The sequence below is a fragment of the Paroedura picta genome, chromosome 8 (assembly GCF_049243985.1).
Source record: "Paroedura picta isolate Pp20150507F chromosome 8, Ppicta_v3.0, whole genome shotgun sequence".
In the NCBI taxonomy this organism is placed as follows: Eukaryota; Metazoa; Chordata; class Lepidosauria; order Squamata; family Gekkonidae; genus Paroedura; species Paroedura picta.
Genome location: NC_135376.1, coordinates 1,788,363 through 1,814,317, shown reverse-complemented (window position 1 = coordinate 1,814,317; position 25,955 = coordinate 1,788,363). Strand labels below are relative to the sequence as shown.

Sequence of the window (25,955 nt, the reverse complement as noted above, 5' to 3'; positions counted from 1 at the left end):
AGATTGGGGGGGGGGGCAAGGAGAGGTGTGGGGACTCAGTCCGTATTTGTCCATCTTGGCCTGGCGGAAGAGTGCCGTTGTACAGTTCCGTCAGGGCCTGGATCTCAGCAGGCAGCTCATCCCACCAGGCAAGGGGGCCATGCCTGAAAAGGCCCTTTGTTTGGGGCCAGGGTTCACCAGCATGTTGGAATTAGCCAAGCACAACACTTTCCAGGAAACGTACTGGGAGAGGTGATATGCCATTGTGATCCTGGACTCCTTTGATGGCCTCTCACCCAGGTACAAACCAGGACTGATCCTGCTTAGCTTCTGAGAGCCTCTGCGATCCGTCTGCTGAGAGAGTTATTCAGTTTGGCTCCACGTCCTGAAGCATCCATTTTAGGTTTGGCTCAAAATCTTTCGGCAGCCATTTTGGGTTTAGCTCCACCTCTGGTGGCAGCCATTTTGGGTTTAGCTCCACGTCCAATGGCAGCCATTTTGAGTTTGGCACACGCGACCCTCTCCCAAAATTCCAAAGGTGCCCACAGGCTCAAAACCTTCGGGGGCCCCCAAGCAAAGGTCTTGCCAAGAGCAAAAAGCCAGGGCCAATCAAAGCATATTTTTCTAAGGCATTTCCGTATCTCAGAGGGGGAAGCTGTAGGGAATAACAGGGCGTGGGGCAGAGAAGGCTTATGCAGAGTTTTCTCTCTGCATTTCTAAACATGCACGGGGAGGGATCTAAGAAATGAATACCAGTAGGGAGGGGAAAGTGGGCAGCGGGCAAAAAGGATCGCAGAGAGTTGTTCGGGCAAAGATTGTGGCAAAGTGAAGATTGCTGGGGGAATGCAGGGGTAGTCAAACTGCGGCCCTCCAGATGTCCGTGGACTACAATTCCCAGGAGCCTCTGCCAGCGAACGCTGGCAGGGGCTCCTGGGAATTGTAGTCCACGGACATCTGGAGGGCCGCAGTTTGACTACCCCTGGGGGAATGGATTACCAAGGTTTTGATGGGATTATAAACCTGGAAAACTGCTGCTTGTCCATTCCCCAGCAGCAGCATTTTCCTGGGGCAAACCTGGCTGTGCATGCGCCTCCTGACCAGTGATTTCGGGAGGGGGGGGGATATCTATATCTGTTCTATCGGTTGATAGATTGATCCGTAGGTGGAGAAACAGCAACTGGGGAGAAGGGCGGGAAGCAAGCAAGCAGGCACACAAGACCAATGAAAACGGGAGACCGAAAGCGTCAGGAGGGTGCCTGAGGAACACGCAGCCCGGCTCGAAGGCAGAGCCAGAACTGAGCTGCAAAGAGCTCGAATGTCACCTATGAGGACTCTGACGTAGGAGCAGCAATTAATAACAGCGAGAAAGAGCAATTAATAACAGCGAGAAAGTAAACGGAAGGCACTTAAATAGGGGAAGAACGAAAGAAGTCCGCGTAATTACCCCAAAGAAAGAACGGAAGAACAGAAAGGCAGGAGGGGGCGGGGAGGGGGCAGAGAGAAGGCGGCGGCTTCAAGAAATACATTCAGGGATGAGGTTAAAAAGGAAGCAAAAGACATTTCGGTTTCAGTCCCGATGAATTTGCATTCAAGGAACGGGCCAGCATATAGCAATCGCTACAGAGGACCTAAAAGGAAGGACGGTTCCTCCAAGCGGCTTCCAGTCCCCTTCCCTTCCTCTCCCCTCAACAAACACCCTGGAAGGTTGGTGGCGCTGAGAGAGCCCTGAGAGAACTGGGACTGACTCAGGGTCGCCCAGCTGGCCGCCTGTGGGGCGGAGAATCGAAAGCAGGGCCGGGTAGTCCGGGGTCCCTGGTCCCTTGTGCTTCCTCATGGCAAGGAGACCGGGCTGGCCTTCGTGCCTGCAGGCTTCGCTTTATGTTGTTTCCGGCTCTGACGAAGCCATCATGCTGCTGTTGTGAACCGCTCTAAAAAGACACAGCAAATGTAATAGCCAGCCTCCAGGAGCAGCTGGTGGTGACTGGCAGGCACCGTCCCTTCCCTCGTCCTCCTGACCCACGGCATCCATACTCTCTGGGGCTGCGTTTGACCTAACACAGGGGTAGTCAACCTGTGGTCCTCCAGATGTTCATGGACTACAATTCCCATGAGCCCCTGCCAGCGAACGCTGGCAGGGGCTCATGGGAATTGTAGTCCATGAACATCTGGAGGACCACAGGTTGACTACCCCTGACCTAACAGATCTCTGCCTCCACCAGTGGCCTGGGATAGAATCATAGAATCATAGAGTTGGAAGGGGCCATACAGGCCATCTAGTCCAACCCCCTGCTCAATGCAGGATAGAATCATAGAATCATAGAGTTGGAAGTGGCCATACAGGCCATCTAGTCCAACCCCCTGCTCAATGCAGGATAGAATCATAGAATCCTAGAGTTGGAAGGGGCCATACAGGCCATCTAGTCCAACCCCCTGCTCAATGCAGGATAGAATCATAGAATCATAGAATTGGAAGGGGCCATACAGGCCATCTAGTCCAACCCCCTGCTCAACTGGGCAGTGCTTCCCATGCACCTGATGTGGCTTGCCAGAAGGAATTTGAGCAGAAATAGTGACTAACTCTGGCCAGGACGTATTCCTCCCCAAGACGTTAAACTCGTCGCTGGTTTTAAAAGCTTCAGGCAGCGGGTGGCAGTTCATGGAACTTAAAAAAAAAAAGACCTGGAAAGGTAGCATGCCAAAGAAAAGACAGTCTGGAAGCCTGGGTAATTAATTTCTCTGTTCAGGGAAGGCACAGAAGATCTGCTTGAGCTGCCAGTTTGAGTCCAGTGGTGCCACCTTGGGTAACAGGCGTCGGCGACCACATAAAATAAAATAAAGTGAAATTCAATAGGGACAAATGTAAAGTTCTGCATTTAGGCAGGAAAAGCCAAATACACCAATGTAAGATGGGGGAGACTTGTCTTGGCAGTAGCATGTGAGAAAAGGATCTAGGAGTCTTAGTAGACCATACATTGAACATGAGTCAGCAGTGTGACTCAGTGGCTTAAAAGGCAAATGGGATTTGGGGCTGTATCAAATGGAGTATCGTGTCCAGATCACGGGAGGGGATGGTACCGCTTTACTCTGCTCTGGTTCGGCCTCACTTGGAGTCCTGTGTTGAGTTTTGGGCACCCCAGTTGAAGAAGGATGTTGACAAACTGGAGCGTGTCCAGAGGAGGGCAACAAAGATGGTGAGGGGTTTGGAGACCAAGACATAAGAGGTTGGGGGAGCTTGGTCTGTTTAGCCTAGAGAGGAGACGACTGAGAAGGGATCTGAGAACCATCTTCAAGTATTTAAAAGGGTGTCATATGGAGAAGGGAGCAGAGTTGATCTCTTTTGTCCCGGAGGGACAGACCAGATCCAATGGGATGAAATTAATGCAAAGGAAATTCTATCTCAACATCCGGAAGAAGTTCCTGACAGTCAGGGCGGTTTCTCAGTGGAACGGGCTTCCTCGGGAGGTGGTGGGTTCTCCATCTTTGGAGATTTTTAAGCAGAGGCTGGAGAGCCATCTGACGGAGAGGCTGATTCTGTGAAGGCTTAAGGGGGTGGCAGGTGACAGTGGATGAGTATGTGCATGCTGGCAGGGGCTCATGGGAATTGTAGTCCCTGGACATCTGGAGAGCCACCCTTTGGACACCCCTGCCATATGGAGTCCACCCTCCAAAGGAGCCCTAGCAGGATGGATCGCTGTAATCTGGAGATCCACTACAGCCGTGGAGATTTCCAGGCCCCACCTGGAGCTTGGCAACCCAGCTTGCAGCCTATACCTGCTGCCAACTCTCTGGCCTTGCACTGGGTGCGAGGTGCGCGTAACGGAGGCGGAGGCCAGGTGGCTGCTGCTAGCCGGGGCCTGTTTCTCCCGCCTCCCGGAGCCCGTGTGGGGCGGTCCCTCTGGCCACTACTCCCCCGGCCGCTCGCAAAACACCTGTGGCCGAAGCCGCGGTAGCCATGGCGACGGGACATCTCCAGCAGCCCTCTCCTCTGAGTCAGTCTCAAACGGCTGACAATTAAGCGGCTACAGGGGACGTGCGCCAGACCCGTCAGTCTCCCCGCGGTTGTCTTGGCAACCGGAGTATATTTAGAAACGTAACGAGGGGTTCAATCGCACATTTGCTGGAGCATGTCTCTCTCTCCCTCTCTCCCCCCCCCCTTTGCAATTGAGCATTGACTTTGGCGCATGGAGAAGGCCCGCTGGCGTCAGGGGAGTGCCACGGATTGGGATCCTTCTCCCTTTCCCGTGGCGTTTCTGGAGGCAGTGAACATTCGCCCGGGACAGAGAGAGAGATCAGAGCCTTCTAGATAGGCCAGCCTTTTCCCTTTCCTTTTCCCTTTCCCTTTCCCTTTCCCTTTCCCTTTCCCTTTCCCTTTCCCTTTTCCCTTTTCCCTTTCCTTTTCCCTTTTCTTTTCCCTTTTCCTTTTCCTTTTCCCTTTCCCTTTCCCTTTCCCTTTCCCTTTCCCTTTCCCTTTCCTTTTCCTTTTCCTTTTCCCTTTCCTTTTCCCTTTCCTTTTCCTTTTCCATTTCCCTTTCCTTTTCCCTTTCCTTTTCCCTTTCCCTTTCCTTTTCCCTTTCCTTTTCCTTTTCCTTTTCCCTTTCCTTTTCCCTTTCCTTTTCCTTTTCCATTTCCCTTTCCTTTTCCCTTTCCTTTTCCCTTTCCCTTTCCCTTTCCTTTTCCCTTTCCCTTTCCTTTTCCCTTTCCCCTTTCCTTTTCCTTGTGGCACAACAGCCTCCCTGCCCCAGAGAGAAGAGCCCCCGAGAAGCCCTGCTGGATCAGGCCAGTGGCCCATCCAGTCGGAGGCAGACCGGGGCCATCTGGAAGTGCCCCTGTGGGGCTTATGGAAAGAGCACTCTGCACATGGGCCTTGGATGGGATCCAACCCTTGACTTTCCGTTGTCTGCGCACTTTTCTGCTGCTCTCGTAGCTCCGGCTGCAGGCTGTAGCCTCATGGGGCAAAGAGTTCTTTTCAGGCAGAAGTCGGAGGATGACCTGGCTTCTGGACACTCCCGGGGGACACGATCCGCTAGGAAATTCTGCTCCGCCAGTCCTCCTCTCTGCATGTTTCTTGCTTGTTTCAGTGCAGAGGAGCTTCCGTGGTGCCTTCGGGCTGCCCTGGATTGGGGGGTGCCGTTGTCCTTTTCTGCCGTGTCCCCCGACTGACTTGGCCCAAGGCCCTCCTGCCCCCCAAGTGCACAGCCTCCCTCCCCCCAGCCTGCAAACCACAAAGAGCAGGGGATATTCACACGCACACACACACACCGCATCCTGTTTACCACAAACAGTTGTGGACATTAATAAAGAGCTTGCTGGAGAGGCAGGCAGGCAGGGGATTAATCCGAGTGCGTCAGAATTTGGTTCAAGGCCTACGCTTTCTAGTTGCCGGGAGACAGAAGTTTAATAGCTCTGCTGCTCTTGCTAATTTTGCTCTCTCGCGGGCAGCTTGGGGACCGAGTGCGGAAGGCGGCAGCCAGCTCCGACTGCCATGGCTGGGGCTGTTGGCTTCCTTTCTAACAATCGGGGAGGGTGCTCTGCTTTTCGGGTTGCCTTCGGTGGGGTGGGGGAGGGGGGGCTGTTGGGATTCTTCTGGCCTGGCCGCAGCATTTCCGCCGTCCTTTGGGAGTCTCTTCCTTCCCTGCCGAGGCGGGACTTCCACATCCGATGCCAGAGAGGCCCTGAGGGTGACATCTCCGGGTTGAGAAAGGCCTGGAGATTTGAGGGTGTGGGGCTTGGGGCTGGTGCATTTGGGAAAGGGGAGGGAGTTCCGGGGGGTCCCAGAGTCCGACCTGGGAACGATCACCTTTCATAGATCCACTGTAATCTGGCCTCTTGCTTGTGAGAAGTTTTTTCCCCTCCTTCTTTTTGGCGAGGAAATCCTTCCAAATGCAGCAGACTTCAACAGCTCTGTTAGAATCCTCCCCTGGCTCTCTCTCTCTCTCTCCTCCTCCTCCTCCTCTTCTCCCCCTTTCCCCCAAATTCGTCTTGCTCAGTGGCTCGTGACTAACACAGTATTTTTGTTTTCCTTCCCTGAAAGCATATGGGGAGCCACGGGGAAGCATATGGGCCTTTTCAGGAAAACATATTGGGAATGGACAAATTAGAGCATTTGCCAGTCTGCTTAGGATGTCTGGCTAGACCACCACGGCGACTCCGCCGCTCCTGCAAGACTTCACGAGGTGTCAGGCGGGCGGAGGGGGGGGGGACTCCCCGTAGCTTCCGTAGAAACGGCCGCATATTCAAGTGGCACCTTAAATGTGCAATGCGTTGGGGAAGTCCTTGCAGCAGCATGGCTTTGGTGGTGTACTAGTGGCATGCTCCAGAGGGAGGGACGCTCACATGAACACCCATGAAGCTCCCTCGTACTGAACCTCTCGGGCCAAGATCTCAGGCCAAGGTCTTCCCCATCCCCTCCTGGCTGGTCCCCAGGAGATGTCCCTGGGGATTGAACCGGGGACCTTCTGCCTGCCAAGCAGAGTCTCTGCCAGGGAGCCACAACCCCTCCCTAAATCAGTATTGTCTACTACTCAGATGAGCAGCAGCCGTCCCAGGTGTCAGGCGGAGGTCTTTCCCATCGCCTCATGCCCGGTCCTTTTAGCGGGAGATGCCGGGGATTGAACTGGGGACCTTCTGCCTGCCAAGCAGATATTGAGCCACTGAGCCACAGTCCCCCCTCGGAAGCTCAGAGGAGCCCAGGACTTCGAGTGACACCAGCAGGTAGCCAGAGGCTAGTGCTGAGCTGGACGGAACGGGTGGAGCTGGGGCAGCAGAGCAGGCCGTGCAGACGGAGAGAAACATCTGGCAGTCCCAGGTGCAAATCACGCCTTTCTCTCAATAGCCCGCCCTTTCTCACAGGCCCGCATCATTCTGGCCCCGCAGGGGTAGTCAAACTGCGGCCCTGGACTACAATTCCCATGAGCCCCTGGAGCAAATGCTGGCAGGGGCTCCTGAGAATTGTAGTCCATGGACACCTGGAGAGACACAGTTTGACTACCCTTCCCCTAAAGGGTTACTTGTTCCAGCATGAAAGGTGCAAAATGTATTTATCCCCAAGAGCCCAAAGATGCGAGGATTGTCCAGCAGCTGGGCAATGGACATTTGGGGGGGCGGGTTGCCATGGCCTGCCTCTGTGTCATGACCCTCCCCCCCCCCCCGTGTTCCACCATCGTAATTCTCGGAGGTGCTGGAAGACTAGACTGGGAGCCAACAGTATCTAAACGATAACCAGCATTTTGGGATTCCACTCTGAGCTTTTCTTTCTGTTTGGTTTTCCGTCTTCCATTTTCTTGGGCTCTGGTAGTGTCTACGTGCTACGTGGGCAGACCCCAGGGGCTCCCACCAAGAAAGGAATTCCAAGACTCGTGAGAGTCTGAACAATAACATTGATAAAAGAGAGGGAGTTGTGCCAGACTCCGGATCAGGGAGATTGAGCTTTGAACCCCACTCTGCCCTGGAAGCTGGCTCGGTGACTTCGGGCCAGTCTCCCATTCGCTGCCTGACCCACCTCACAGGGTGGTTGTGAGTAGAAGATGGAGGAGAGGCGAATGCTGTAAGCCTCTTTGGGGAGAAATGTCGAGGGTACACGATGTAAAAATAACCGCAGAATAAAGAAGAAGAAAGAAGAAGAAGAAGGTAGAGCTTGGTGTTTATACCCCACTTTTCCCTGCCCGAAGGAGTCTTAAGGCAGTTTATAGGCACCTTTCCCCTCCTTTCCCTGCAGCAGACACCCTGTGAGGTCGGTATGGCTGAGAGAACTGTTCTGTGAGAGCAGCTCTAAGGGCACTGTGACTAGCCCAAAGTCACCCAGCAGTCTGCACGGGGAGGAGGAGCAGGGAATCAAACCTGGTTCTGCAGGATAGAGGCCGCTGCTGTTTAACTGGGACGCCGGGCTGACTCTCAGGTTGACATCCCATACTGGGGCCCTGGGAGGTAGCTGCATGCCTCCCCAGGGCTGGAGGCCGTGGCAGAGACCGGGCCGTCAAGGCACAGCTGGCTTCTGGCAGCCCCACGGGGGGTGGATTTCTGCCACGTTCCGCTCTGCGTTGCAGCCCTGGAATTCCTCGGAGGAATCCCCTCCAAGCACTGACCAAGGCCCACCCTGCTTAGCTTCCAAGATAATAATAATAATAATAAAATCTAACAACAGACTTCCTCAGCCAGGTTCCTCAAGTTTCGTGAACCCCTGGGCTTTCTTGACGCCCTGGAAGGGTTTCTGGAATGGCTGGGAGTTCATTTGTAATGTATTTTTTACATTTCTTAAACATTTATCAGGTGCTATGACCACGTACGGTCATGTCAACGCCCCCCCTACTCCCCAAATGGCCAGTGATGGGCCTGGAGGGGGTGAGAAGGGGAGGGGCACAGGGGGGGCGTGGACATAGCTCTGCTTCTCAGCCGTAGTCTGTCTGATCACCCCGGTTCTTACAGCCAGACGCAGGTCTCGGGGGTTTCTCAATGGGAAAAAAGTTGAGGAAGGCCACTGTAACGATACTGGTCTAGCCGGGTCAGAGCAGAGATAAACAGAGGTTCTGAATTACCTACCTGGGCTGGGTTAGAGGTCTCCATCCAAGTAGTAACCAGGGTGGACCCTGCTTAGCACCTGAGTTCTGGCGATCAGGCTGCCTGGCCCATCCCACCCATTGAACCTTAATGCTTAGGGTCCACCATCTCCTTACTAGATCTTCTGGGTGTTGCAAGGTTTTCGGGCCGTTTCCAAAACCTGCTGAAACCGTTTCAGTTGGTCACGGGGGAAAAGCAATGTGCAGGTCTTTGAGAAACAGGGATACTTGTCTCCAGCCATTTTCCGCTCTCTTTTAAAAATGAACGGTGGCTGGCTCGTTTCTGGCCCGGGAGGATGCCGGTGTGTGTCACGAGCACCCTGCCGTCCAGGGTCCTCTGGAGCACCTCCTCCTCGGCTGCTCTCCAAATGAAGAAGTTCGGGTCTCGAGGAGGCCTTCCCCAGCCGCCTTCCCTCACCGAAGGAAAACATATATAAAAAGGAACAAAATCTGGTAAACCCTAAATGTTAACCGAGCAGGGGGAGGGAGGGAAAAAATCCGCTCTGTTCTTTGTCACAATATTGAACATGAGTTGCTATTTACAGTAATGAATCAAAATGTCAGTTTTAAAAATATGGAGTGTCGGCATGTTCCTGCATCGCCAAGAAAAGTTTGATATGACAGTTTGTTAATCATATGACTGTTGCATCAAATTGTGTCTCTTGGCGCTTCTCCTCCAGGTGCTAGATTGCCTTCCTTCCTTCCTTCCTTCCTTCCTTCCTTCCTTCCTTCCTTCCTTCCTTCCTTCCTTCCTTCCTTCCTTCCTTCCTTCCTTCCTCCCTTCCTCCCTTCCTTCCTTCCTTCCTCTTTCTTTACCCCTTTTCCTTCCTTCCTCCCTTCCTTCCTTCCTCCCTCCCTCCCTCCCTCCCTCCCGCTAGCCAGGCTATCCTGATTTCCAGAATCAGCCCTAGTTAATATTTGGATGGAAGACCACCAAGGAAGTCCAGGGTTGCTACGCAGGGGGTGGGAAACCCTCCCTGAACGTCGCTAGCCTTGAAACCCCGGTGTGGGGTCAGGTTTGGAGGGGCAGCTTCTAATCTGCCAAGCCGAGGTCCCCCAGCTGGCTGCTTGGGGAGGAGGAGTGGGGGGGATCCAACTCGGTTCTCCAGATCAGAGACTGCTGCTCCCAATCACCACGCCGCACTGGCTCTGTACCCTCAGGCAGGCTGGGCCCCGGTCCGTAATTCAGTGGGAGATCATGAAGGAAGTTCGCTCGTTGCAGAGGCAGACAGCAGGAAAGCATCTCTGGTGGGCTCTTGCCTTGGAAGCCCTTCGGGGCCACAGCTGGGACTTGAGGGTCCTGGCCATCACCCCACCTCTGCACTGCTGCCGGCTGGATGTCAAGCAGATGGCAAAGGTTAAGGCTGAGCCTGCCTTGGAGGGGTGTTGTTGTTGATGTTCAGAGCCTGTTCGTCTGCCCATCGTAGGCAGCCGCTTTCCCCCCAGCACAGCCTCTGAATCGCTTCGCTTGGACGGAAGTGGCCCCCACGGAGGGGAAGGAGACCAGCAGGTCAGGGCCCCCTGTGGCCAGAGAACAATCCAGGCTGAAAATTGCTTCCCGAATTCATTTGCAGGCCGTCTCCCTCCCCTTTGAGCCCAATCAGAGTGCAATTCTCAGCTCTGATGGAATACAGGCAGGCCGGCTCTACAGGAGCAGCATCTCTCCGTGGGAATCATGGTCCACGCAGGAGAACGGGCTCTGTTGCTCCACCTCCTCTGCGTGGATTGGACCTCCTGGTGCAGGTGGGGCCCGGAGAAATGTGCCCAGAGTTTGAGTACCTTTTTCTTGGAGGTTTGGATGCTTCGCAGCTTTTAGCAACGTGATAATTTGGGATCAGCTCATCAAGCTTATGGCCAGCTTGGAGTCATGGTTAAGAGCGGCGGCTTGTAATTTGAAGAAGAAGGGTTGGTTCTTATCTGCCCATTTCTCTACCCAAAGGAGGCTCAAAGCAGCTTCCCATTCCTCTCCCCACAACAGACACCCTGTGAGGTGGGTGAGGCTGGGAGAGCCCTGAGATTGCTGAAGAAGAAGAAGAGTTGGTTCTTATATGCCGCTTTTCTCTACCTGAAGGAGGCTCAAAGCAGCTTCCAATCGCCTTCCCTTTCCTCTCCCCACAACAGACACCCTGTGAGCTCTTAGCCCTACCTACTTATTAGGGTGTCTGTTGTAGGGAGAAGAAGGAAAGTAATTATATCATTCGTTCATGCATTCATTCATTCTTTGGGCTGATCCTGCGTTGAGCAGGGGGTTGGACTAGATGGCCTGTATGGCCCCTTCCAACTCTAGGATTCTGTGATTTTTTTTTCATTCATGCATTCATTATAATGCCCTCTACTTAGGCTCTGGGCAGTTAACTTGAAACATAGAGAGACAGGAACAATACAGAGAAAGTCGGTAACCATAAACAGCAATAGAATAGTAAATTCATAACTGCAGCATACTGATAGACCCATAATTGGTCGGTTCGGGCCATTTGAAATTCCTGGGAGGGAGGCTCAGGGGTCCAGTAGAAGATGGTAGTTTTGCTGACCCTCAACCAAATTCCTGGCAGAAGAGCTCCCTTTTGCAGGCCCTGCGGAATTGTCCCCTGTGTGAGAGGGGAGGCTGGGCTGGAGGGACCCTCCCTGGTCTGACCCAGCAGGGCTCTTTGGAGGTTATTAGTGAAAATCTCTTTTTTTTGGGGGGGGGGGGGAGGACTACAGTTGCCACAGCAACATTCTGAAAACTGTGCAGACAATCAGATCATCACTGGACAATGAGAGACCTGGCTGGGCAAGAGGCTCCCCTACACTTGGTGGGTGCCTTCTTGGGGACCCCCGTCCCAGCCGGGAACCGATTCTGCCTGTGAATTGAACCTCTTGTGTGAACCTGCATTTTCACCCACGCCAAATAGTGCACTTTCAATCTGCTTTCAGCGCACCTCAGCGACTGTTTGGAAGTGGATTTAGCCGTATCGCTAAGTGGAGTCAGGCTGCAGAGTACATTGATGGCGGGTCGGAAGTGCGGGATTCCGTGTCTGCGATGCTCGTCCTTCCGGGAGGTGATCCTTGGCTTCCTGGCTGCCCTGCCACCCAGAGCTGAGCCCCATCTTTGGAGCTGGGGAGGAGGAGGAGGGGGAGTTTCGTGACTTACAACTGCCTTTTCCACTCCGAAAGCCGTAGCAGATGGCAAAAGAAGAGAGAGAAAAATATTTCTTTTAAAATAAACTTCCTACAACAACGCAACATGCGATTTGGCAAGGCAAATTCTTTTGCTGGCAGAGCAGGTTGGCATCTTCCTTTTTCTATTCCTATTAAGAGAGGTGATTTGGGCGTTGGGTACAATTTTCCTCCCCCCCCCACCCCGAAGACTAAAACGCTCCATTTGTGGCGGCTTAGTAGCCACCAAGAATCTTTGCAGAGGCCCTTCAAAAGCTTGTGGTCCTTTGAAACCCGGGTGGTGCTGAACTGTTAGCTTCACAAACTACCCTCGATTTAAGGCTCTCTTTTGAAATCTGCTGCTTCCTTTGTAGCCTTTTGGTCTCCCTTTGGCTGGCAGTCAATTCTGGCAAGCGAGGAGAGTCACCCCCTCCGCCTCCCCAGCCTGGCCTTCTGCTCTTTCAGCATTAGAGAGGTTAATGTAACAAAAGCCAGTAATTGCAAATCAGGAAGGAGCTCAGCTCCTCTTATCGGAGGGCACCAAGTTCAGTTTTGAGCATTCAGAGGCCGCGGAAGAACTTTTATCCTCTCGGAAAGCTGCCAAGATGTTCAGAAAGGGTTGTAATGCTTTTGTCGGGTGTAAGAGCTACCTGCCCGGCACCCCGTCCAGCACCAAAGGGCCTCTTCCTTCCCATGGGTGAGTGCAGAACCATTCGGCGGTTTTGGAGCACAGTGCTGATTGGCTGGCCTCTGTGATGTTGCTGCCCCATACACCTCGGCCCTGGGTGGGCTAGAAAGAAGCAGAATAAAGGAAAGGAAAACAAAGAAATTGGGGGAAGGGGTGGGGAGCAAGACTCGTGGCCAAGCCAAACGGTTGGTAAGTGGCTCAGTGGAAGAGCCTCTTCCTTTTGTGCAGGAGGTCCCAGGTTCAGTCCCCAGCATTTCCCGCTGAAAGGACCAGGCAGGAGGGGATGGGAGAGAGCTGTGCATGGGACCCTGGAGGAGACAAGCTTGACTTGGACGGACCAGGGGCCTGATTCAGTCGAAGACAGTTTCATGTGTCTGTGAAGGTCGGGGAGAGGTGAGCCCTGCTGCGGATGGAGGATTCTGTTCCTGGGATGCCTTCAGCTGAACAGGGGACCGGATGAAGAAACAGCAGCGGGCAAAGTCCAAAAGAGCCTCCCTCTTCCCACCCTATTCCTTTTGGCCGTCCAGTGCAATCAAGGCAAATCCTGTCGTGCCTCCAGGACATGGAAGGATCAGGCCCTCTAGATAAGGACCGGTCGATTGGGTGGAGGGAAGTGCTTTCACATCAGAGCTGACTTATGCTGACCCCGTAGGGTTTTCAAGGCAAGAAATGTGGAGAGGTGGATGGCCATGGCCTCAGTGGTCTCCCACCCAAGTCCTAACCAGGGCTGACTCTGCTGGGCTCCTCAGATTTGATGAGCTTGGGCTGAGCTGGGCTGGGCTGGGCAATTTAGGTCAGGGCTTAAAGTACAAGGAGGAGAAGGAGAAGGAGAAAAGGAAGAAGAGTTGGCTCTTAGATGCCGCTTTTCTCTACCTGAAGGAGTCTCAAAGCGGCTTACAGTCACCTTCCCTTTCCTCTCCCCACAACAGACAAAGGAAAGTCCATCTTAACATCCGGAAGAAGTTCCTGACGGTCAGAGCGGTTCCTCAGTGGGACAGGCTTCCTTGGGAGGTGGTGGGTTCTCCGTCTTTGGAGATTTTTAAACAGAGGCTGGAGAGCCATCTGACGGAGAGGCTGATTCTGTGAAGGCTCAAGGGGGTGGCAGGTGACAGTGGATGAGTGATTGGGATGTGAGTGTCCTGCATAGTGCAGGGGGTTGGACTAGATGACCCAGGGTCACCCAGCTGGCTGCATGTGGGGGAGGAGCGGGGAATCAAACCCAGCCTGCCGGATCAGGGGTCGGCACTCCTAACCACTATACCAAGTGGGCTCTTAATTAATTTAAATATATTTGAACGATGCATCTCCCCAGGGTGGAAATTCTTTCCCTTGCATTGGCGTGCCAGCTCTGGTGGCCTGTGGAGGGATCTCGAGAGCCCCGATGGCCGCTGCGTCAGTCAACGTTCGTGGTCTCCGTAACGCCCTCTTCCCCAAAGTCTCCCTTTGATATTTCTGCACTAAGCGAAAGTTCTCAGCGCAGCCCTGGGCCACTTCCCCAGGCAGTGAAACCACGGCGGCCCTTCCCCATCTAAGAAAGACGTTCCCCGCCCAGGGTTTTGCTTTCTAATTGGCAGCATCTTCTTCCTTATTTGCGCCTTTCGTTTCCGCATCTTCTTGCCCTTCCAGAAACCGAATCTGCCTGTTCCGGCTTTGCAGTGGGGAAGACGGAGAGGGACAGAAGAAGTCTAGGAATTGGCGTCCTGATTGGCAACTCCTAGAGGGGATATTCCTGGAAATCTGGGCTGGGGTTTGGGGAGGGATTGGGCCTCAGCAGGGTAGAAGGGAAGGCTGCCAGGTTGCTGGTGGGGCAAGGGGGCCCTTCTGGGTGCTTGGGGGGACAACTGTGGTGATACTTCCATCATTCTTGCCCCACCCAATGTGTCACTGAGTACTGTACTGGAGGGGCCGCTGGCCTGATCCAACAGGGCTTCTCTTACGTCTGGGGCAGGGATGGTCTGTCTTCTTAGTGTTGGTGGGGCAAGAGTGGGAGAGCTGCTGGCCCCACTGGTGGACGTCCTGAGGGCCCCTGGGATTTGGCCACGGGGTGTCATGGAGGTTGGACTAGATCTGGGGTGGCCAGACTGTGGCTCTCCAGATGCCCGTGGACTACGATTCCCATGAGCTCCTGCCATCTGGCAGGGGAGGTGCCTTCTGGGGAAGAGCATTCATCAAATCAGGTGCCAAGACCCAGAAGTTGGAGAATTGGATCTCCCCCTACACATTCCTTTCATAGAATCACACAGTCATAGAGTTGGAAGGGGCTTCTGATTGGCCATCGTAGATTTGATGGGCCGTGCCACTTTTTCCCCCTAAGTCGCTTTGACAGGCGGCAGCTCAGAAAGTTTGCAGACTCCTCTGTGTGGACGGCAAGCCAGTGATTTGGAACAAGTAGGGAAGTTGTAATCTGCCGTTGTTCTTGGGTCTTCCCCCGCACCCCACTGGGCTTGATGCAGGGCTTGCTTGCACACCCATGCACAGTGCTTGGCTTACTTGCTTCTTATTTATTCAGAACGGCACAGAATCATAGAATGGAAAGGGAGCTGCGGGGTCATCTAGTCCAACCACTTGCGTAATGCAGGAAATTCACAGCTACCTGATACTTGATAGCTGCTGCAACATAGCACCTATGGAGAAGACAAAAAAACAGGCACAGAAGCTGCACCTTTCTTTGTCCAGTGAGATTTCCTTTGCACTTGGAAGGCATCTGTTTTGCATGCAGAAGGTCCCAGGTTCAGTCCCTGGTATTGCCAGTTAAAAAGGAACAGGCAGGTGGGAATCGGAATGGGAAAGACCTCGGCCTGAGAAGCTGCTGCCAATCAGAGTGGATGACACTGACCTGGATGGACCAAGGGTCAGGTGCAGTAGCAGGCGAGTTCAGGTTTACACCTGTATCATCAATGCTTAACGCACACACAACACACCAGGGCTAGCTGATGTTTGGTCCTGCCCTGAGAAGATGGATCAAACACAGGCTCCGTCTGCAACACCCAGCGATGAACAGAGAACCCCGTGGTTTCCTTGGCCATCCTCAAATGCAAAGCAGCTGCACTCTGGCAAGGTTGCTCTCCTGCAACTGATCTCTTGCAAAGTTTGTCTTGGTTACAGGGACGATGGTGTGGGCGGCACTTCTGTTGCATCGTGCCTAAATCTGCCTCAAATCAAGGATCCAGTTGAGAAGGACAGCCTTCCTCTGCCTCTACCTGGTTCCTTTTTCATGTCCCTTTAAGGACGGCTTCCCAGGACGTCGGATGGTTGCTCAGACACGGCCTTCGTGCAGAAGAAGAAGAAAAGAGCCACCATCTGTCGGAGTGAGGGACGGCAGAACAAGACCGATCTGTAACTAAATAAGCTCACATCTGTTGAGCAGAACCATCAAAAGGCAACTGAAGAACCTAATGAGAGGCACATGCTGATAAAACCAAAGAAATATGGAGAGCGATCGGCTGCCAGCAAATTCGCCATGCTGGGCCAACCCGGGAGTGCGGCTGCAGCTGCTGATCTTGTTGCTGATTTTCAGCCTTCCTGCTGGTTTTTCCTTTGGCAAGCCCCAAGAAGAGGAGGAGGAGGAGGAGGAGGAGATCTCGGGGGGCCAAACAGCAGAACCTATCAAGAATTAGACGCTTACTGGGCCGTTTGGGTAGAAGGGACAGGTCCCAGAATGCACTGCGGGGCTCAGGCGCGGATCCCTGATGGATCACAGACAGGAGGTGATTCTTTGCTCTCTACATGAGATGTGCATTTGGCTAATCCTGTGATGTAGTGGGAAAGCAGGCAAATGCAGTCTGGGGCTGTATCAACAGAGGCCTCCCATCCAAATCGCAAGATGTCAGAGTCCCTGTGCTGTATAACAGTGGTCCCCAACCTGCGGGCCGCAGCCCGGCGCCGGGCCGCAAAGGCCATGGCGCCGGGCCGCGGCTCCCTCTCCCCGCCCCCCCCCCACCCCCGCAGTAAAAAACTTCCCAGGCCGCAAGCTTGCGGCCCGGGAAGCTACTTACTGCGGGAGGGCGGGGAGAAGGAATCAGGGCCGGGCCGCGCCCGTGCAGGCCGCGCCGGCGCGGCCCGATCCACGGGCGCGGCCCGCGGGTGTGGCCCGATCCGCGGGCGCGGCCGGGCGCGGCTCACGGGTGCGGCCGGCGGGCGCGGCCGGGCGCGGCTCGCGGGTGCGGCCGGCGGGCGCGGCCGGGCGCGGCACGATCGGCGGGCGCAGCCCGAAGCGTGGGCGTGGCCCGCGCGGGCGCGGTCCCTGCGGGCGCGGCCCAATGCCCTGCCGGTCCCCAGCCTAAAAAAGGTTGGGGACCACTGCTGTATAACACACTGGTCTGACCCCACCTGGACTCCGGGTGCACTTCTGGAGGCATCACCTGAGAAGGGACGTGGACAAAATGGAGAGGGGGCCGAGGAGAGCGAGGAGGAAGATTCAGGGCCTGGGGACCTGGGAAGGTCCAGCCTGGAGAAGAGGAGGCTGAGAGGGAGCAGGAGGGCTCTCTTGAAGTATCTGAAAGGCTGTCATTTGGAGGAGGGCAGGGAGAGCTTCCTGTGGCCAGCAGAGGAGAGGGCCTCAGTAACGGTCTTAAACTATGTGTAGAAGGGTATCAGCTAGATATCAGGAAAAAACATTTTCATAGTCCAAGTAGTTCTGCGGTGGAATGGGCTGCCTAAGGAGGTGGGGGCCTTCCCCTTACTGGCGGTCTTAAAGCAGCGGCTGGACAGACCCTTCTCCTGGATGCTGGAGGCTGATCCTGCACTGAGCAGGGGGTGGGACTAGATGGCCTGCATGGCCCCTTGCCTCTCTAGGATTCTAGGAGTCTAGTTCAGCAGTGGAATGGGCTGCCTAAGGAGGTGGGGAGCTCCCCCTCACTTGTGGTCTTCAAACAGCAGCTGGACAGATCCTTCTCCTGGATGCTGGAGGCTGACCCTGCCTTGAGCCCTGGACAGAACACCCACGAGGTAGGGAGCCAGTCAGCTCATCCCCGTCCCACAGCAAGTGGCTTCAAGAGGTGGACTGCCTCCAAACATGGAAATAGATTCAAGTGTGTGGCTCTATTGGTCAGAAGCAGTAGAGCATTTCTATTATCTCATCCCAAATAAGAAATAAAATAACATGGAAAGGACATATGGCCCCCCAAGGGGGGTTGTTAGCAACGCAGGTGTAAAGGCACCGAATGAAGTTAGCATGTATATGAGATAAGAAACCAGTATCCCCGTTAAGTCCTGGGGGTTCCATTGTTTTGAGTGTTGCATAATAACTTACAGCTCTGAAATTTCCCTTTTCAGCCTTTCCTGAAGTTACTTTGTAATTATTTTGAGCCATATCCTCCTGCCAATGTGCTAGATTGTAGCTGTTGGATAATCTTCATGAACCTTTTGCCAAAGCCTATTTTGGGGGCGGTGATTCTGATGGACCTTTCTCTGTTGGACCCGAGTCCCTTAGATTAATTTGTATTTGCATGCAATTAGGTGATCAGGACAAGGTTAGCCCAGCTGCAGGCAGCTGTTAGGGAACTGTTAGGGAACTCACCAGCAGGGGCAGCTCAAACGCAGCAGGGATCTGCAGCCTACGAGCCTCGGAGGGAAGTGGAAGGAGGAGGGGGTGGATGGGGGCGGAGGGCGGAAGGCAATTGGCTGGCTGCTGGACGGACAGGCCAGCCGGCTGGAGGAGGAGGCCCTCAGGGGTGGGACAGCTGCCCTGAGTGGGCGTTAAGTGCTGAGTGGCACTTAAGCCATGAGACCGGCTCCTCCTCCAAGCCCTTACCAGATAATATGTGGAACAGATTTCCAGAGGGCCAGGATCCATTCCCCTGGAGAAATGGCTGCTTCGGAGGGTGAATTCTGTGGAGTTGCATCCTGCTGAGGTCCTCCCTCCCCAGCCCCCCCCCCCTCCTTTGGCTCCAGGCCACAAATCTCCATATAGCTCCCAAGCTGGAGTTGTCCGTCCTAATGACAAGTGACCGTGCCCTCTTCTGATGGGAGTCCACCCCCCCCCCCCAAAAAAAAGAAGATTCTGGACAATCCTCGCTTTGAACCCTGTGTGGGGCATTTTCTGACTCATTGTCCTGAGAGATGTTTTTTTAAAAATCAAAATGTCTTTTTGGCTGTTTCTGCCTCTACATGGAGCGTTTTATCCTGGGCTCTCATAGACCATGAATAATATAAGGGAAAACAGTCAATAATCTCTGCAAGGAAAAGGGTTTCGTAGAAAAGTCTGGAGTTCACAGAACTGAGATCGATGGACTTTCCCCATAGATTTAGAAGAATGGGCCCAGATCAATAAGTCAGGCCACGCTTCTGCGTTTCGCCCGATTAACCTTGGCAACTGTTTCCTGATCGTGTGGAGCAGGGCTCCGATCCACCGCCCATTCCAGGGCTTTATTGCGTGTTGCCTGATTTGTTTTTAATTTAATTTCTGCCTTGCCTTTCTCCCCAAGCGGCTCACGTCGCTCTCCTCTCGCCCGTTCTATCATCACAGCGACCCTGTGAGGTAGGCCAGGTTGGGTCAAGGTCACCCCAGGAAGCTTGTGGTTTGGCCTTCTAAATATTGGGAGGTCATAATTTGAAAATGCAGTGAGGAATTCCTGGGGGGTGGGGGTTTCTCCCTTGGTATTCTGCTTTCTTTGGGGGAGGGGTCCTCTTCTGGTCTTCGGCTTTCTCTGCGTTTTCCCTGCCTCTCGGCTTCCCTTCCTGACAGCAGCCCCCCCCCCCTCTGTTTTGCAGATCTCTTTCCGTAGGCCTGCAAGATGTCTCACCCGTCCTGGCTGCCTCCCAAGAACTCTAGCGAACCAGTTGGGCACGTGACCGCCCGGATGGAGACCACCCACGCCTTTGGGACCCCCAGCATCTCCGTGTCGACTCAGCAGACGCCCAAGAAGTTTGCGCCGGTTGTGGCCCCCAAACCCAAGTACAACCCCTACAGGCCGGCTGAAGGGGACGGTAAGGCCCTGCGAATCGCTTTGGCTTCTGGCAAACAGAACAAAGGACGTCATGCTTTTCTTCCACAGCTAGGCCTGCCTCGGAGTAGGTTGCCTTGGCAAAGCCTTCTGGCCTCATTTCGCTTCTCCGGCTGAGGAAGGGTGGCAGAGGCGCCAGGCTCTTGACCTCCTTTGGGAACGTCCAGGGATCGTTCCTGAGGCTGCAGACACAGAGTTAGTCTTAAGGACTAGAAACCTGGAGGCGAGAGAAAGAAAGTAGAACTGCACAGATATGAGATTTCTCCCTGGCAACAAGCGGAGGAGAGGGGTAGGGATGCGAGAGCCGGGTTGGAGAGCCCCTGGAGACTTGGGGATGTAGCCTGGCAGGACAGAGGCCTCTGTGGGGCACAAAGGCACAGGGTCCCCCCCCTCAAAGCAGCCATTTCTCCCCCTGCTTTCTGGAGATCAGCGGGGGGATTCTCAGGTCCCACCACCTGGAGGCTGGCATCTCTTCCTGGCACACTTAAAAGAAGAGCTGGCATTTTACCTCCCAAATGAGTCTCTAAGTGGCTTACGCTTGCCTACCCTTCTTCCGCCCACATCAGGCATTCTGGGAAGCCGGTGAGGCTGGGAGAGCCCTAACAGAACAGCTCTGCAAGAACAGCCCTAAGAGAACCGTGAGTGGCCCAGGGTCCCCCAGCTGGCTGCATGTGGAGGAAGAGGAGGGGGGAATCCAAGCGGCTCTCCGGCGCTCTTAACCACTGGGCCACTTGGCTCCACAAGGTGCATGGTCACAAGAATGGATCTGTGCAAGAAGAGGAGAGGAGAGGAGAGGAGAAGGCAGGGAGGGAGGTAAAAGGTTGATTCCCGCCTTCCCTTGGCCTGGGATACGACCTCTCCTTTTTTTAGCTCGCGGCAGGTGCTTTTACCCCCCTTTTCTGTCAAAATAATTAGTTCCAGAATAGAATAATAATGTACGCAGGAACTGTGCTAGAAGCCATCTGGTTCTTTGAAAAAGGAGCCACTCTTGTAGCCGGAGAAATGGAGGGTCCCTTCCCACCCACCCCTCCCCTTGTCAGCCTCTGAGGCTGTTTCAGTTTTCACCCTCGTGGGTTCAGACCGCTGGAAGAGGCGGCTCAGCTCAGCACCTTTCTTGGGTCCTCGGTCTTTGGCTGGTTCGGCCACGTGGGCGAGAACTCCTGGGACGGAGAGGATCACCGATCCGGAGGTGAAATAAGACCTTGGCAGTTTGGTGTAGTGTTAGGAGTGCGGACTTCTAATCTGGCATGCCGGGTTCAATTCTGCACTCCCCCACATGCAGCCAGCAGGGTGACCTTGGGCTCGCCACAGGACTGATAAAACTGTTCTGACCAAGCAGTGATATCAGGGCTCTCTCAGCCTCACCCACCCCACAGGGTGTCTGTTGTGGGGAGAGGAAAGGGAAGGCGACTGTAAGCCGCTTTGAGCCTCCTTCAGGTAGCGAAAAGTGGCATATAAGAACCGACTCTTCTTCTTTAGTAATCTCAGGGCTCTCTCAGCCTCTCCTCCCTCACAGGGTGTCTGTTGTGAGGAGAGGAAAGGGAAGGCGACTGGAAGCCGCTTTGAGCCTCCTTCAGGTAGAGAAAAGCGGCATATAAGAACCAACTCTTCTTTTTCTACTTCTTCTTCCCAAACACAGTTCTTACTTGGCAACTATATATTTTTTAAATCATTGGGACTTAGCTTTCTGAATATAAGTTCACATTGCAAAATGCCATAGTCCAATGACGTGTTATGAATATGGAACACAAGGGGATTGGTGGATATTTGGGCTTTCTTTAGTCAATGGGTGGTTCCATTCCTCTGTCAGGATCTTCTCCTTCCCAAGAGGTGTGAGGAGGGAAGTATTCTGTTTGGTTGTCTTCCCTGAGGCAGCCATTTTGAGTTTGGCTCCACCTCCTGTGGCGGGCATTTTGGGGTGCCTCTCACCACATCCTCTCAAAATTCCAAAAGTGCCTGAAGTCCCCCCAAAACTGGGGACTTCTGAAGAGGGGGGTTGTAACGAACTCTTAAAATATTTATATTTCAACCCCCCTCCTCCCAAATGTGGAATGTAGTATAGGTCTCCCACAGAGTGTTGGACTGGCTGTGCCACTGACGTGATCCAAAATGGCTTCTCTTATGTTCTTCTGGGTATGAACCCAGAATAAATTCTCAGATCTATAATTAGAGTTTGTAGGTCTTCAGCGTGCTGTGGGCTCAGTTGTGGTTCTCAGAGTCCACAGTTTGCCAATTGCTGCATTTAAGAATTTTGAGCTGTGTGTTGCACACTTGTCAAGGTTTGGCAAATGTTCCAAGTAAGATTGGGCAGTCTGGTGTGCTATGGCCACTTCAGCGAAGCGGCTAAAGTGCACCAGAGTGCACAGCCCAAGTTCCTAGTGTGATGCTCCATTGTGAACTGCGCATTCATGTTCTCCCTTTTGGGGAAGGAGAATGAAGGGGAGTGAACAATTGCTCACAAGAGAAGGGGAAAAGAGAGGGAGGAGGGAAGAGTCACTTGCAAGACTCTAGATTTGTAGCACCATCTGTTGTCGTTTTTACAACAGAGACTGGTGTGTTTCTGACTGGTTTCATGCTCTTTTTGCAATAAGAAGCCAATGTGTATCTCCCCCACTGTGATGTTTTTCTGGAGTTAGAATCATAGAATCATAGAATCCTAGAGTTGGAAGGGTCCATACAGGCCATCTAGTCCAACCCCCTGCTCAACGCAGGATCAGCCCAGAGCATCCTAAAGCATCCAAGAAAAGTGTGTATCCAACCTTTGCTTGAAGACTGCCAGTGAGGGGGAACTCACCACCTCCTTAGGCAGCCTATTCCACTGCTGAACTACTCTGACTGTGAAATTTTTTCCTGATATCTAGCCTATATCGTTGTAGTTTAAACCCATTACTGTGTGTCCTCTCCTCTGCAGCCAACGGGAACAGCATCCTGCCCTCCCCCAAGTGACAACCTTTCAAATTCATAAAGAGGGCTATCATGTCCCCTCTCTACCTCCTTTTCTCCAGGCTGAACATTCCCAAGTCCCTCAACCTATCTTCATAGGGCTTGGTCCCTTGGCCCCAGATCATCTTCGTCGCTCTCCTCTGTACCCTTTCAATGTTATCGACGTCCTTCTTGAAGTGAGGCCTCCAGAACTGCACACAGTACTCCAAGTGTGGTCTGACCAGTGCTGTATACAATGGGACTATGACATCTTGTGATTTTGATGTGATGCCCCTATTGATACAGCCCAAAATGGCATTCGCCTTTTTTACCGCTGCATCACACTGCCTGCTCATGTTTGGTACAATGGGACTATGACATCTTGTGATTTTGAGTTCTGATCCCGCTCATGGTCAGTATCTGGGGTTTGGCCCCGGAGCATCGGCCTGGGGGCGCTCCTGGCCTGAGCCAACAGGGCTTCTCTGATGTACCTGTGTGCACATGGCGCATCGTCATTGTAGCCAGTAACCACTGATAGACATTTCCACCACAAAAAAGTTTTGCAGGGAGCTGTGTGTTGTAGTTGTGGCTCTTTGCAAAGTTACTAACTTTGCTTTGTTTGACGTATCCTTCTCTTTGATTCAGGGCAGATTTTTAAAAAGAGAGCCAGCTTGGAGTGGTGGTTAGGAGTGCAGAATTCTAATCTAGCGAGATGGGTCTGATTCCCCATTCCTCCTCCACATGCAGCCAGCTGGGTGACCTTGGGCTTGCCACAGCACTGATAAAGCTGTTGTCTGTTGTGGGGAGAGGAAAGGGAAGGCGACTGTAAGCCGCTTTGAGCCTCCTTCGGGTAGGGAAAAGCAGCATATAAGAACCAACTCTTCTTTTTCTTCTTCTTCTTCAGTAATCTCAGGGCTTCCTCAGCCTCTCTCCCCTTCCTCACACGGTGTCTATTGTGGGGAGAGGAAAGGGAAGGCAATTGGGAGCAGCTTTGAAAATACTTTGGGTAGTAAAAAGTGGAGTATAAAAACCAAGTATTCTTCTTTTTCTTCAGGTAACTGCATGCTGTTTAATAGCTCCTTGCCTTTCCAAGATGTTCGTTCCTCCTTAAGCATGTATATCCTCAAGCATATATGCTTGGAGGTAGACTGCTCCTGAACACGGATGCTTTCCTTAGTTAACCATAGTTAATCGCTATTAATAGGCAGAACCTCTGCAGATGGCAAGTTAATCTCCCAGAAAACCACCTACAGTTTATTTTGTTTTCCTTTACACTTGGATGAGTCCCCTCTAAGGTCTCCTTCAGCTACTGGCCTTTACCACATGAAGATACTATATTTAATGTTCCCCCAGCAAACTGCAGCCCCGTGATTCATCCGTGCAGGGGCCGCTTTGGGAGCCTCAGGCGATTGGGCCGGAGAGGGGGGGGGGAGGATTTTAAAGGCGGGTGGGAAGGGAAAACGAAGGAACCTGCCATGCCCGATAATGGAAGGAAATCATGCGTTCGAACCGCAATTGCCAGCGCATCTCTCATTAGCTATATTAAAACCTGTTTTGCAAAAGAGAAAGGTTACTCTATATTTACTTGTGATGTTTGTGCTTAATGAAGGTACAGCACTCTAGCGCAAAAAAGAAGAAGAAGAAGAAGAAAGATGCTTTTAATGTCAAAAAGCAGCCGCTCAATCTAAGTGTTGGAGGTGCCCCAAAATTGCCTGTTTTCCCTTTCTGGGTCCCACTTTTAAAGAGACACTGGGTCAGCAAGGGGTTCTGTTGTCAGTGTGCAGGTGTCGTGGTTCGGTCCTTGGTGGCTTGGGAACCGGACCGAACCCCGCCATCAGAGGCGCCCGCAATCACGGAGGTAGGGCATGGTGATCATAGGCAAGCCGGCAGCTGGGCGCCCCACCCGATCGTTGAGGTGGCAATGGCCGCTAAAGAACCTCAATGTCCCCCTCCACCTTTTGACAAGGGCCCGGAGATGGCCCTTTGTTCCAGGAAAATGGGCCATCAGGAACCCCGGAAAACCTCGCATATGTGCATGAGTCATGATTGTATCAGCATGTTCCCTCCGCAAGTACTGGGTGGGGCAATACAGCCTAAGGAGGTGGGTTTTGTATAAAAGGGAGCTTCCACCTGGAGTTCAGTGGAAGCTCTTACTCCATACCAGCGGACTCCACGTTGCTGAAATAAAGCTTGTTCCTGTTGTATCGTTCACCAGGCCTGGCGTGACGTTTTCTTCAAAGGGGCACCCTGTTTTTTCAGTTAGCAAGCGGGTCCCCGACATCGTAAGAGCTTCCCACCGAACTCCAGGGTCGGCATCGCATCCGAGCGCTTATCGGGACGGATCCAGAGATGGCGTTTTCAAGCAACGGGGCGGTCTCGACCCCCACGAACCCCGGGAACATGAGTTTAATGTCCCCGGGAGATTTCCTCCGAAAATCGGGGGGCCAGGAGCAGCTGTCCGGGACCCCGAGACCCTCGGCAGCGGCGGCCAAGGGAAGGCGCCGGGCCATGGGGTTCCCAAGCACGGCGGGGAGCGCGCCGAGGTCTGGGGGGTTGGCCCCAACCTGGGACACCCAGCTGAGGCAGGCGCTTCGCCCGGTAGGACCTGAGGAATCCCTAGAGGACCTGCGGCGGGCCATGGCGGACTTGGCCAGGCGCTTGCAGGCAGCTGAAGCCCGTGAGCAAGCTCGGGCCGGGCCGGGAGGGACTGGTAATACAACGGCGGAGGGGATCGCGTCGAGTGAGGACGTCTCCAGCGACGAGGACGAGCCCGGCACTGGTGAGCGGGCCCCGGACCCCGACCCGGAGCAGTTGTCAGTCCCGAGTAGGCGAGACGGCCAGCGGAGAGGCGAGACAGCAGAGGATCTCGGGGGAGCGGGTGAGCCGACGGGGCGGCGAGAGCCGGACCAACGCAGGAGCGACGTGCAAGGCAGGGAGCGGCACGGCGTCGTTGGGCAAGTTGGTAGCCGGTGGAGCGGAGCAGGACGAGACGGCGGACGCCGAGAATCCCGGATCCGGAGGGGGTCGGACTACTCTCCAAAACGTTCCCCCCCAGAGCTTAAGGCGCGTTTCGACGGGACGCCGGACGACCTCCCGCAGTTCCTCCTCCACGCGCTGACGCATGCCCGGAGGTATGGAGACCGGTATGAGGACTCCGAGGACTTGGTCTGGGGGGTGGCCTCGTGTCTCCAGGGCAAGGCGGGTCAGTGGTACCTAGGGTTGGCCGAGCGCGGCGACCCGGCAACTCGGGACCTGCAGGACTTCGTGGTCGCGCTCCGCCGACGATTCCAGGACCCCCAGGCTGAGGACAAGGCAAAGAGTCGGATCAAGGGACTTCGACAGGGTACTAGGGGGGTTATGGACTATATAGACATTTTCCGGAGGGAAGCAGGCAAGGTGTTCTCCTGGAACGAGGAGACCCAAATCGAGTACTTCCGGGAGGGCCTTAACCCGAAGCTCAGGGAATGGGCCGTGATCAAGGGGACGGAAGAAGATCTGTCTACACTGGAGGGGTGGTGTTTTGTGGTCGCCAAGCTGGAAGCCAGCCTGGGTTGGGCCGCCGCACCCCCCCCGGGAGGCCAAAGGCGGGTCAGCCGAGGCGCCGAGACCGGGCCCCGACAACTCTCGCCCCAAACGACCCCCGAACCCCGAGCGGGAAAGGAGACGCCGGGAAGGTCTGTGCCTGAAATGCGGGGGGTCAGGACATTTCGCAGCAGCGTGCCAACGGCAAGG

General features: G+C 54.0%; 1 protein-coding gene across 4 annotated transcripts in view; it reads left to right on the top strand.

Moving 5' to 3' along the window:
* The window catches only part of LPP (LIM domain containing preferred translocation partner in lipoma), a 216,394-nt gene that overhangs the window by 77,303 nt on the left and 113,136 nt on the right, over positions 1-25,955 (top strand). For all 4 annotated transcript variants that reach the window (XM_077348017.1, XM_077348016.1, XM_077348018.1 and 1 more), the window contains one exon: positions 19,069-19,284. In XM_077348017.1, coding sequence (XP_077204132.1) covers positions 19,092-19,284 — 193 coding nt within the window. In that variant the 5' untranslated portion in view covers positions 19,069-19,091. The remainder of the gene's footprint in view (positions 1-19,068; positions 19,285-25,955) is intronic.